The following is a 13,105-nucleotide window of genomic DNA, read 5'->3' on the forward strand; positions in this document are numbered from 1 at the left end:
GTCATCATGGTAGCAAAAATATGCTGCGAGTAGCAGTTATGTCAGGTATTTATGCCTCAATGTCCCGATACTTTAATATATCACTTCACAGTTCACATTTTAAAAGGCCAAGATGACTTGTGACTCCAATTGGATTGAAGATCTGAACACCAGATGGGACGTGGATACTATAGAAATTGCTCATAACCTTTGTGAAACATCTTCAGAATTGCAGTTATCTACCTTTCCTGCTCTTCAATATAAGAAGTGATATATCCTAATAATTCCCTATTCTTATTTCACAAATTTCAAGTTGAATGAGCTATTCAGAGGGGACAGCTTTCTGTGGTTAAGATGTAATTAATGCAGGTCGACCAGTCATGCTTGTTCATGACCTAGCTATTTGTATTGAGCAAATGTAACTCAAAAGCTACCTTGGAGGTCACTGGCTTCCCATGGAAACTGGTGACCGCTTTGAAATTAAAAACAAAGATGTTTAAGTCTTCACAGATGATAATTTGGAATATCTACCTGCACCCTGGTTGAAACGAGCAATAATCTATTATTAGATAGTAATGTATTCCATAAAGGTTTTACTGTCAGATTTTAACGATAGCCCCCTCCTAGTAGCAGTTTAAATTTGCTGAGCAGCAAATGTGAGCACAACTGGATTGAGAAGGATAACCAACTATGGATTATTCCAAGAGGCCTCAATTGGTGACCAACGCAAAGTCAGATTGTGCAGGAGTTTACTTGAGGCTCTACACAGCCTAAGACTACGAGCATTAAGTGGCCAGTTTTTATCTGATAAACCAATAAGTTACACCCTCATAGGAAAACCTATGAACATGGTCTTGCACAACATATTTGTATCCATAGAAATGTTACATTGAAAAATGTGGAATTTAGCATCAACCAGAGAGCAACCATCTGTCCCAAACAGCAAGCCTTCTAGATGAGAAAGTAATCCATAATTCCAACTGTGATATTTAACCACAAGTCAGATTATTGGGCAGAGGCCTTGAGTAGTTCCTTTGCTAACCGTTTTATAACAATTTTACAATTTCCGAATCCTGGCATGGCCCAGCTTTGCGTCCAACCCTGAAGAACGGCTGGAAGTCCAACCCTCAAAATTATAGACTAATAGCTCTCTAGGACATCGTCTCAAAATAATATTCAAACCTATTGTCCAAGGAGTTAAGCACATGGGTCCCAAAGCAAAATTCACTTCCTTGGTTACAAACCGGTTTTCTGTCTGGTTGCAACACAACGGATATCATTGTGGCTTCTGATTTATTAATTCAGAGACACAAGAAATTGTTTTATTGAATTTAAGACCTATAGTCTAGACCGAGACCTTGCATAGAAAAATATTTGCAAAGCAGTGCGTTCAGTCAGCACTGTTAAAAGCCATATTGTCATTATTTATAGATACAAATTTAATTCAGGTAAAATAGGCGCTTATTATACATTAATGGATAAAATATTTATTAATAAGGGCCTAAATCAAAGCTTTGTTCTGATGCCTCTTTTGTTTGACTTGCACTTCTGACATTGATTCAGCCTAAAGTAAAAAGAGAGTTTGCCCTTCAAAATTAAATAAGCGTCCTCTCTTTATAATGAAATATGCTGATGATACGTTTGTGCTTGATCAAACCGGGTGGGTTTCCAACCTATATTAAGTGCCCTAGGAGACTATTGCTGTGACAGTAACCAGAGATCAATTACTGCAAGGTAAAAGTGGTGCCACTTGTAAGCTTCACCAATTCTACTTCTACAAGCTCGAGGCTGTACAAATGTGGACCATGTATATCACCTTTAACGCAAACATTTTAAAATGTACCTAATAACCAGTCAGACCTCTCATTGCAACCTCTAAAAGACGTTGTAAAAGCAACATTTCTACCAACATTAACATATGGTTTGTAAGTATACCTGCTGAACATTTCCGATTGGCTGAATAGAGCCCAAGGTAATTTATTCAGATCACTGTTTTGATTTCAGTATTCAACAAACCAGGAGCACATTTGATTGGAATTCCAATTACAGGAGCAATCTTTGGAGCACAAAGAGACTATCCTTACATTTTGGTTTAGACTGAAACAAGTAGAGGCAGGGTCTTTTAAGAGACATTTTCAAATAATTGGACTTGCCTCTGCTAAAGGACGCAATGCTTTAGCATCGGGCTAAAAGATCTTTATTGGAACAGTTAAATATGTAGAAAATATGGGACCAAGCACTATATTACGCATGTTTTATTAAAAAAATAAAAATAATGAACTCATCAGCTTCTAATGATTTATTGCTTTTTGAAAACCAAGAGCACAGCATCCTTTTAGGTAGAAGCTATGATAACAATCAGTCACCATCTAGCCAGGGCTGAAAAGACCTGGCCTGCGATGGGGTAAGAGGGATGAGATTTCCTTGCACCTCAAAGGGCCTGGTCTGCCTCTGACAATGAGGTCTCCACCTCCTGCCAGGAAATCACACCAGAGAAGGCAGACCTGTTCTGGCTGGGCACAGACACTCTCTGCCTAAGAGATAAAAGGATTTTGGGATATAAATATTAGGGCCCAGACCCCTGAACTTTAGAACTCTTTTGGATCAAGAAGACTGCCAAGAAGAAGAGCTGGAGAAGCTGTGAGGATGACCTACCACTTTGCTGTGTGCTTTGCTGTGTGGGCCTTGGTCATACAGACGACACCTGCTGACGCCACCACTGAGCTGCTGCTCCCACCGCGACCTGTGGGCACCGCACTCCGCACCACCTCGATTCACGATTAAGCCTTGGCATCGCAGAGGGCACTGCCGCAACGCGACCCTGGTCTCACCGACGACGCCTACTGATACCTCCACCGAGCCGCTGCTGGCACTGCGACCTGTGGGCACCGCACTCCGCCTCGCGACGACACCGTGATATCCCCGGCGACGCTGCTCCACTCCGAAATCTACGCCGCTGCTTGCACCGTGGTTCGAGGGTACTGCTCGTAAAGTTACACGACGCACCGCCCTCATCCCGCACCGCAGCCTTGACCTACTGGCGCCATCGACTCCAGTTCGTCAGCCAACTACAGCGCTTCAGCAACGACGATGCCGCTCCTTGCACCGTGACCTGCTAGCACCGCCTTCATCTCGCACCGCGACCCTGGTCTCACCGACGACTCCATCTGACAACGCCACCAAGCCGCTGCTCGCACCGTGACCTGAGGGCACAGCGGCACTTCGCACCGCAGCGCCCGACTCCTGCCGACACCAGCACTCCTTATCCCAACATGGAGATCGATCTGCAATGCGTGTGACTTCGAGGACCCCGACGACTCCTGCACCGACCTCCGGAACTGACGCCTGCGGACTCAGTGTTTTCGGAAACTCAACGAAGAGGTCGCCGGCGCCCTGCATTTCTTAAAAGGTACTGTTTGCGGGTCTTCGCGACACCGTAGCTGACCTGCGATGCTGCAGTCAGCCAGAACTGTTTGGATTTGTTTGGTCACGACGCCGTGATAGTCCCGGATGGAGCTTTCGACATCAAGGAACTGTTTTAAAGCTTATTTTGACAACTGTAGATTTTTAGGTTCTGTATTGTGGATTTTTATCGTTTTTGGTCTTGTCTTAAAGGATATAAAAATACTGTCTATTTTTCTCAACTGGTGTGGTGTCCTTTTGTAGTGCCTTCTCTGTATTACTGTGGGTTATGTGCAAATGCTTTACACATTGCCTCTAAGATAAGCCTGACTGCTCGTGCCAAGCTACCAAGCGGTTAAGCACGGATTATTTTAGGAGTGTAACTCCCTTATCCTGACTAGGAAGAAGGGTCCCTAGTTGGACAAAGGTGCAAGCCCTTGCCAACTAGAGACCCCCATTTCTAACAGTTGCTCTGGGTATCGGCCCCAGCAAATCATGTTACTAACATCAGACTAACAACATGCATGAGCTAACAAACTTAGATGAGACAGAAAAGCAATAGTTTTCGGTGAAAGAGTCTGCCCTGTGTTCATAACTGAAACTAAACCTTTCCAAAGGCACACAGCGAGACAGGTTTATGTCTTTCCCCTCTAAAATATTAGATAATGAGAAGTAATAAGGAATCCGGTTTTATCAACAAGAATCGGAGTTCCTGGAGTCAAGTACAAAGATACTGATGTGTTTCCCTGCTTTTACCGTTGAAAGCATTGAAACAGAGTAATTGAACGTCTCATAAATCAATATTCAACAATAATTGTTAAATATAACTACAACAAGTAGAGGTGCACTATACAAAAATAGAGAGTCCAAAATATTTCTTTTTTATCTTTGTTTAGCTTTTATTTCATAGCCGATAAATACACACAAACAGCCAACGTGTTTCGTTCCTTTAAAGAACAATTTAAACAGAACGTCTTCAGGGCTGTAACAAAATAGAAAAAACATTTTTATAACAAACATTCAAACTGACGGACGTAAACCTATTCAGACAAAAAATGTCTTTTTTACAAACATACACCGGATAAAATCATTATGTACAAAAGATACCCTAGCTTGTTCAGCATTTTTTGACAAATTCTAAAAAGGTCTTGTTGTACCTAAAACGCTGTGCTTTATTTAATGTTAACATAGTATACACATGTACAAAAAGAATTTGTTTTATACATAAGATGACCAAAATTAGTTTCCGTAGACCAAAAAAAAAAAAAAAAGAGAAACAAAAAACAGCAAACAAAACAACATATAAATACTGCTGTCTCACCTTGAACTGACAGCAAGTCAGGTTTCAAAACTGTATATTTGATGAATGAAGAAATAAGAAAAAAAGACTGCGTGTCCCACTTAGTATGTAGGAGATCCACAATATCTAAAAATTAAGGTAAAAGGATCCAGATCAGCCAAGCCCGAATTGTTAGTAAACTGATATAAAGTTCTTCAGTTAAATACTCCCATTTAGCTCACCTTGGTCGGTAACAATGTGTTTCAATATATCTGAAGAGTCATTTATTCAAAAGATGAAAAGTGAGAACCAATTACGGTGATGGCTATCAAATTTGTAAAGAAATCTAAAGAAAGAACAAACAAAATTTGTATAACTATATTAGTTTCAAAGAAATTTAATAAATACAATTTTATTATAACTATATTTAAAAAAGTCAGAAGGACTTCAAAAAAGATATCTAAGAAATGAACCAGAGACCAGAAATAGTTTTTCTTTTTCTCTGTTGATGTGGGAAGAGAGAAAGTGCACATTCATACATAGCTTTCTAAAGTTGTAAATCATACCGTTTTCGAAGAATAGCTGAAATCTCATCTGTTGAGTAGTTTCATGAGATTTAAGACGGAATTTCTACTCTGCTTTTAAAGACACTTAATTTCATGCCATGAAATATCATCTAATAAAAAATATATGTGTAATTAATTTTCAATCTATAACAAAGCTGTTTATATAAAACATTATTGAAGTTTAAATATAAGAAAACATCAGTATGCCAACTATTTTCTAAGATAGTAAATAATGACCGAATAATTCGATTTTGACTACGAAGGAAGAAAAGAGAAGAAGAACCATACACAACCGAGCATAATCTTTAAAATAAGGATTCTACGACTCTTATATTAATATTATATGCGATAACTGGTCTCTCACCTGTGATATAGCTTCAGAAATTTAAAGTAGAGTTTCTAATTTGCATTAACGAGCGCTCAAATTCATGTCACCAAGATAGCAGATGATCGCCTAATAACGAATATACGTATTAGTCATTTATCAAACAACACATTGCCATATTGCCAAAGAAAAATATATATGCCTAACAATTCCTGAGTATGAGAAAGAAATCTGTTTCTCTCGACAAGGTTAAAGATGATTTGACCATATGTAACTATCGTTAGGCTCAATTACATAGGTAAAAGGAATTTATATGAATCAAGGTGATTAAATAGCCTTTCGGTTCACTCAATACTAAGGGACTAGAAGGTAATTTCCCTTAAGTCAGAATTACAAGTCGCTATCAGAGAAAGAAGAAATAAATACTGATTGTATCATGACCAATATTCAAATTCGCTATCAATGGAGGAAATGTATACTTAATAATTATTACTGAATAATCTTAAATTTTTTTAAAGTTCATAGTAATATTTCAGATTTATGCACCAAAAAATGGCAAGTCTAACAGTTTAGCTTCAGCCTACTAAGTCCCAAATACCAAGTCTAACAATTTAGCTTCAGTCTACCAAATCCCAAAGACCATATTGCCCTTGTATTAACTAGCAAAAATTTAAATTCTTAGATGCAGCAAAAGTACCTTGATAAGCGATTCCTGCTCTCTCTTCAATCCACCGACAAACTGAAACTCGTTTTCGGCGGTTTTTATACTCCACCTGTATTTCCGAAATTATGAACACCTGATCTCAAGTCCTAGGCACACAATTAATGACATCATCAAGGCGTTACGATTACGTCCGAACGTTCCTTTGCATGGAGAACCTTATTACAAATGAATCAGCCATTTTGAAGTGCCTAAGTTTGATTCTAAAAGCAACTGGCAAACTTTATTGCAATGTTTCTCATGTTCATCTAGTGCGTGACAAGATGAAGGCCACAGTAATATTATGAATCTTTATTCAAATATCATTATTCGCTCACAACGCGATAATATTAAGAATCTTTACTCTAATATTAATTGCGACTCCAATTTATCGCCAAAGGGTATATTCGTTATCAACGGTTTATATAAACAGGACTTGTATTATCTGAGGTAACACTTTATCTCTAGTCCGTTTCGCTAACTTTGTGACATCATAAAGACATTACGTTTGTATCTAGATGGCCTTTTGCTTAGAAAGGCCTATTGCAAATCAGTCGGCCATTTTAAAAGGTCTAAGCTTAAATCTGTAGGTATCTATCAAATTTGTACCAATACTCATCAAATACGTGGCCGGTTAGAAACCACAGTACTAATATGAATTATTATTCCAGCATTGCTTGTGACTCCCACTACGATTACATTCGAAGAACGTTCATATATAATCATAAGACGTTCTTGATACAATTTTTGATTTTAAGATCAGTAGATCAAAAAAGAATATTCTGAATAAAGCGGCGCAGACACATGATCCTGGGTCCCTGACACAGTTGTGATATCGTAGGGATACTACAGTTAAATCAGAACATCCTTTTACATGAAGGATCTTTTGTAAATGAATCGGCCATTTTAAAATGTCTAAGTTTGAATATAAAATCGCATTCTTATATCATCATAAGAAGTGTTGGATACAATTTTTAGTCTTATAATCACTTAATCAGAAAAAAAAGAATAGAGGTTTTGAATAAAACGGTGCAAACACATGATCTTGAATCTATAACGCAATTTTGGTGATATCATACCGTTATGTAAAAGCGGCCTTTTGCATATAAAGTCTCTTGAAAATAAAACGGACATTGTAAAGGGTCTACGTTTGGATATATACATATCCATCAGATTTGATAATTATAATATTGGAAAAATATAATAGGTTGATAATCCAGTTCTATTAAAATATAATAATATAATAATCCAGATTTATATAGCAGTAATGTTCTAAAATCACAAAAGCTTATTGATAGTCTTTGGTAGCGGGAAATGGATAATCAAAGCGTAGGTCTTGGCAGTTTTATAATATCATGCCGACCAATATGAAAATATGAGTGATGCTCGGATTCTGTTTAAAAAAACTGAGCTAAACTGTTAGACTTGCCATTTTTTGGTGCAATCAATCTGAAATATTACTATGACCTTTAAAAAAATTTAAGATTATTTAGTAATAATTATTAAGTATACATTTCCAGCATTGATAGCGAATTTGAACATTGGTCATGATACAATCAGTATTTATTTCTTCTTTCTCTGATAGCGACTTGTAATTCTGACTTAAGGGAAATTACCTTCTAGTCCCTTAGTATTGAGTGAACCGAAAGGCTATTTAATCACCTTGATTCATATAAATTCCTTTCACCTCTGTAATTGAGCCTAACGATAGTTACATATGGTCAAATCCTCTTTAACCTTGTCGAGAGAAACAGAGATTTCTTTTTCATACTCAGGAATTGTTAGACATATATATTTTTCTTTGGCAATATGGCAATGTGTTGTTTGGTAAATGACTAATACGTATATTCGTTATTAGGCGATCATCTGCTATCTTGGTGACATGAATTTGAGCGCTCGTTAATGCAAATTAGAAACTCTACTTTAAATTTCTGAAGCTATATCACAGGTGAGAAACCAGTTATCACATATAATATTAATATAAGAGTCGTAGAATCCTTATTTTAAAGATTACGCTCGGTTGTGTATTGTTCTTCTTCTCTTTTCTTCCTTCGTAGTCAAAATCTAATTATTCGGTCATTATTTACTATCTTAGAAAATAGTTGGCATACTGATGTTTTCTTATATTTAAACTTCAATAATGTTTTATATAAACAGCTTTGTTATAGATTGAAAATTAATTACACATATATATTTTTTATTAGATATTTCATGGCATGAAATTAAGCGTCTTTAAAAGCCGAGTAGAATTTCCGTCTTAAATCTCATGAAACTACTCAACAGATGAGATTTCAGCTATTCTTCGAAAACGGTATGATTTACAACTTTAGAAAGCTATGTATGAATGTGCACTTTCTCTCTTCCCACATCAACAGAGAAAAAGAAAAAATATTTCTGGTCTCTGGTTCATTTCTTAGATATCTTTTTTAAAGTCCTTCTGACTTTTTTAAATATAGTTATAATAAAATTTGTATTTATTAAATTTCTTTGAAACTAATATAGTTATACAAATTTTGTTTGTTCCTTCTTTAGATTTCTTTACAAATTTGATAGCCATCACCGTAATTGGTTCTCACTTTTCATCTTTTGAATAATTGACTCTTCAGATATATTGAAACACATTGTTACCGACCAAGGTGAGCTAAATGGGAGAATTTAACTGAAGAACTTTATATCAGTTTACTAACAATTCGGGCTTGGCTGATCTGGATCTTTTTACCTTAATTTTTAGATATTGTGGATCTCTTGCATACTAAGTGGGACACGCAGTCTTGTTTTCTTATTTCTTCATTCATCAAATATACAGTTTTGAAACCTGACTTGCTGTCAGTTCAAGGTGAGACAGCAGTATTTATATGTTGTTTTGTTTGCTGTTTTTTGTTTCTCATTTTTTTTTAATTTTGGTCTACGGAAACTAATTTTGGTCATCTTGTGTATAAAACAAATTCTTTTTGTACATGTGTATACTATGTTAACATTAAATAAAGCACAGCGTTGTAGGTACAACAAGACCTTTTTAGAATATGTAGAAAAATGCTGAACAAGCTAGGGTATCTTTTGTACATAATGATTTTATCCGGTGTATGTTTGTAAAAAAGAATTTTTTTATCTGAATATGTTTACGTCCGTCAGTTTGAATGTTTGTTATAAAAATGTTTTTTCTATTTTGTTACAGCCCTGAAGAAGTTCCGTTTAAATTGTTCTTTAAAGGAACGAAACGCGTTGGCTGTTTGTGTGTATTTATCGGCTACGAAATAAAAGCTAAACAAAGATAAAAAAGAAATATTTTGGACTCTCTATTTTTGTATAGTGCACCTCTACTTGTTGTAGTTAAATTGGCAGATTTCTTTTCTGAGGCACCATTAGGTGAAGGATGCCAGAGATTGTGCACTAACAGCCAAATAAGGCAGCAGCATTACAAAAAGTGAGGTGCTACCATTCAAGCCCGTCACCTTCTAGTTGTTTTTTGATATCATCAATAATTGTTAAATATCCTTGCTTCTCCACTTCAGTTGCCTTTTATCCCACTAGAAGATCAGCATGTTTGCCTAGTTTTAGAATAAGGTTGTATCTCCATTACTTTTGCAAAAATGTGACGGAGATGCTGAGATGTTTCTTTATAAATTCAGTATTGAATAAGTCTTTTGTGGTGGATTTCAAATGCTGCATGTCTTAAATTATGAATGTGGCTTGTATTATGTTATGTGGCAGTGTTTAGGTTATTTCGTGAATTACCTTTGTTACTTAAGTATGATTTCCTTCCTGCTTTCAAGTACACACTAAGCAAACTGTGACAAATCTTCCAGACAAATGTGTAGTTGTTTTGTGTACTCAAAGGGAGTACCTCAGACTGTAAACCAGAGAAGAAATTAAAGTGCTGTCTGGGGAAAACCTTATTCATATTTGTCCCCTGGTACAGTCTTGACTTTATTGGGTGGGGGTGGGTTAGAATGCTGTCAGATTACCATTTCAAGGTGCAAGGATTGTAACATGATTGCATATGTATGTCAGTCACCGACATTACCTATTTTGTCCACTATCTGCTTTGTGAACCCATTAGCAGCAGCAGTTAACTAAGTACTATGTTGAAAGCCAGTATGTCTTGGATTGTAAATACCTATTCTTGGCAGCAATTCATGCCATTCCTCTGGGATTTGGTAATTGTCTCTAAAATACTACAGCAACAATAACATTTCATTCTGATGATCTCTTTCACTAGACATCAATGGGTCCTAATCAGTTGGCTTCATCACTGGGTGGACTGAGTCTTCAACAAAGCCAGCAGCCAGAAGGTCTACGACCAGTAAACCTACTACAGGAAAGAAATATGCTTCCTCCCACTCCTCTGCAACCTCCTCTTCCTAACCTGCATGAAGACATCCAGAAGCTGAATTGTAGCCCAGAGTAAGACATGCATGTTTTGTAAAGAGATAAAATTGCCATCATATTTTTAGGTCTCGCCTATTCTATCCCGCAGGGATGGATAGGCGAGATTATAGTAAGCAGTCTGAAAAGTCTACCTAGCTGCGGATTGCGTACAGTTCATGTGAACACAATCACGCGCATTGTCAACAACTGCCACAACCACGCGCATTTTTTACAGCTTCCATTTTTTACCAGACACTTTGTGCGCCGCGCTCTCCCTCTGTTGCCACACGCATTCAGCTCACCAGGCTGCACACCCCCTCACTCTCCATATGGTCGCACGCCTTTTCTTTGATCTCTGCCGCGCGTTCCCACAGGCTCCTCTCCGCCCACGTGTAGTTCCGCCCCGCCTTCGCTTTCTCACATTTTTTTTGGGGGGGGCTTTGTGTGACTGACTACTTGACCTCGTGCCTATGAGTTTTGCATGCGTCGATTATATTTATTTACTTTGAATGTTTTTTTTAAATTTAACTTTACGCACCCAAACACGTTCATTGTTTCCTTTCCTTCTTACATTCTTATGCGAAAAAAAAATCACTCTCTCCACAAACAGCACTTTTATCCTGTCTCGCCTCTCTGTGTTTTGCTATCTGCCCTCGTCTTCAATAGTTTCCAGCCTCTGTGTTCTGCTTTACGCATCCAAACACGTATGCTTTTGTCTGATTTTCCTGCTTACATTCTCATGCAAAACAAACAAAAAATCACTCTCTGTACAAACAGCACTCCTCTCCGCCCATGCGTCTCTCCTCTTCCATGTAGTTCCGCCCCGCCTTTTCTTTCTCTGATTTTTTTTTTTTTTGGGCCTTTGTGTGACTGACTATTTGACCTCGTGCCTATGAGTTTTGCATGCATCTATTATATTTATTTACTTTGAATGTTTTTTTTTTTAACCTCCCACGCATCTCTCCTCTTCCATGTAGTTCCCCTCCGCCTTTTCTTTCTCGCATCTTTTTCTGATTTTCGGCTTTGTGCGACTGACTACTTGACCTTGTGCCTATGAGTTTTGCATGAGTCTATTATATTCTCATGCAAAACAAACAAAAAATCACTCTCTACAAACAGCACTTTTATCCTTTTATTCAGTTTTGCCTCACACAATGCCCTACACACATTAGACCACACAAAATGCCACCTCACACACTACCCTACACACATTAGACCCCACAAAATGCCAACTCACACACTACCCTACACACATTAGCCCCCTCACACTCTAAACCCCCTCACCCTCAAATAAATAAGAATACAGTTTACTTCCAAGGCACGGCAGTCATTTACGTGAGCCAGTGTCAGATTGTGTATTTTTTTCCAATTCTAATACAGCCTTTAAAGAAAATAGAAATACAGTGTACTGACAAGTCACTAACCAACACTGCCCCCCTCTCACACAGACCACACACAATGCCCCCTCACACAGACCACACACACTGCCCCCTCACACAGACCACACACACTGCCCCCTCATACATACCACTCACACTGCCCCCCTCACACAGACTACACACACTGCTCCCTCACACAGACTGCACACACTGCCCCCTCACACAGACTACACACACTGCCCCCCTCTCACACAAACCACACACACTGAACCCTCCTCACACACTGACCCCTTGACACACTGCCCCCACATACACTGCTCTCACACATTACCCACTCAAAGTACTTTAGGTCACACACACTGCACCCTTACACCAATTTTAACAAAAACGTTACAGGATCAAAGCGTTTCTAAAACGCATCAGTAGATTTTTGGTTTTTTCGTCGGTTAATGTCTATTGGTGCTAGGTGTTTTGTGCTTAAATTAGAATTATTGTTTAACTTTATTTAACAAATGAACAAAGTTCACGTGGACGTTGCGGTCTGAAAATGTTGTGGCGCGCGCGCGCCGCGCTCTCCCTCTGTTGCCACACGCATTCAGCTCACCAGGCAGCACACCCCCTCACTCTCCATATGTCTCCCTCTGTTGCCACACGCATTCAGCTCACCAGGCAGCACACCCCCTCACTCTCCATATGGTCGCAAACCTTTCCTTTGATCTCCGCAGCGCGTTCTCACAGGCTCCTCTCCGCCCACGCGTCTCTCCCCTTCCGTGTAGTTCTGCCCCGCCTTCTCTTTCTCACAACTTTTCCGGAATCTCGGCTCTGTGTGACGTACTACTTCACCTCCTGCCTCTGTGCTTTGCATTCATCTCTTATATTTATTTACTTTTGAATGTGTGTTTCATTATTTTACTTTACACACCCAAACACGTATGCTTTTGTTTGACTTTCATTCTTTACTTTCCTGCTTACATTCTGATGAAGATCACTCTCTCCACTAACAGCACTTTTATTCTGTTGCGCCTCTGTGTCTTGAGGTCTGCCCTCACAAGTCGCCTGCAACTGGTCCTTCACATACACTGGCCCCTCTCACACAGACCACACACA

General features: G+C 38.4%; 1 protein-coding gene across 1 annotated transcript in view; it reads left to right on the forward strand.

The window, feature by feature from the left end:
* SEC24A (SEC24 homolog A, COPII component) overlaps positions 1 to 13,105 on the forward strand; it is a 595,056-nt gene that overhangs the window by 177,457 nt on the left and 404,494 nt on the right. Inside the window, exon 6 of the mRNA XM_085617984.1 lies at positions 10,471 to 10,655. Coding sequence (XP_085474110.1) covers positions 10,471 to 10,655 — 185 coding nt within the window. The remainder of the gene's footprint in view (positions 1 to 10,470; positions 10,656 to 13,105) is intronic.

This window comes from Triturus cristatus, chromosome 7 (genome assembly GCF_964204655.1).
Source record: "Triturus cristatus chromosome 7, aTriCri1.1, whole genome shotgun sequence".
Classification (NCBI taxonomy): Eukaryota; Metazoa; Chordata; class Amphibia; order Caudata; family Salamandridae; genus Triturus; species Triturus cristatus.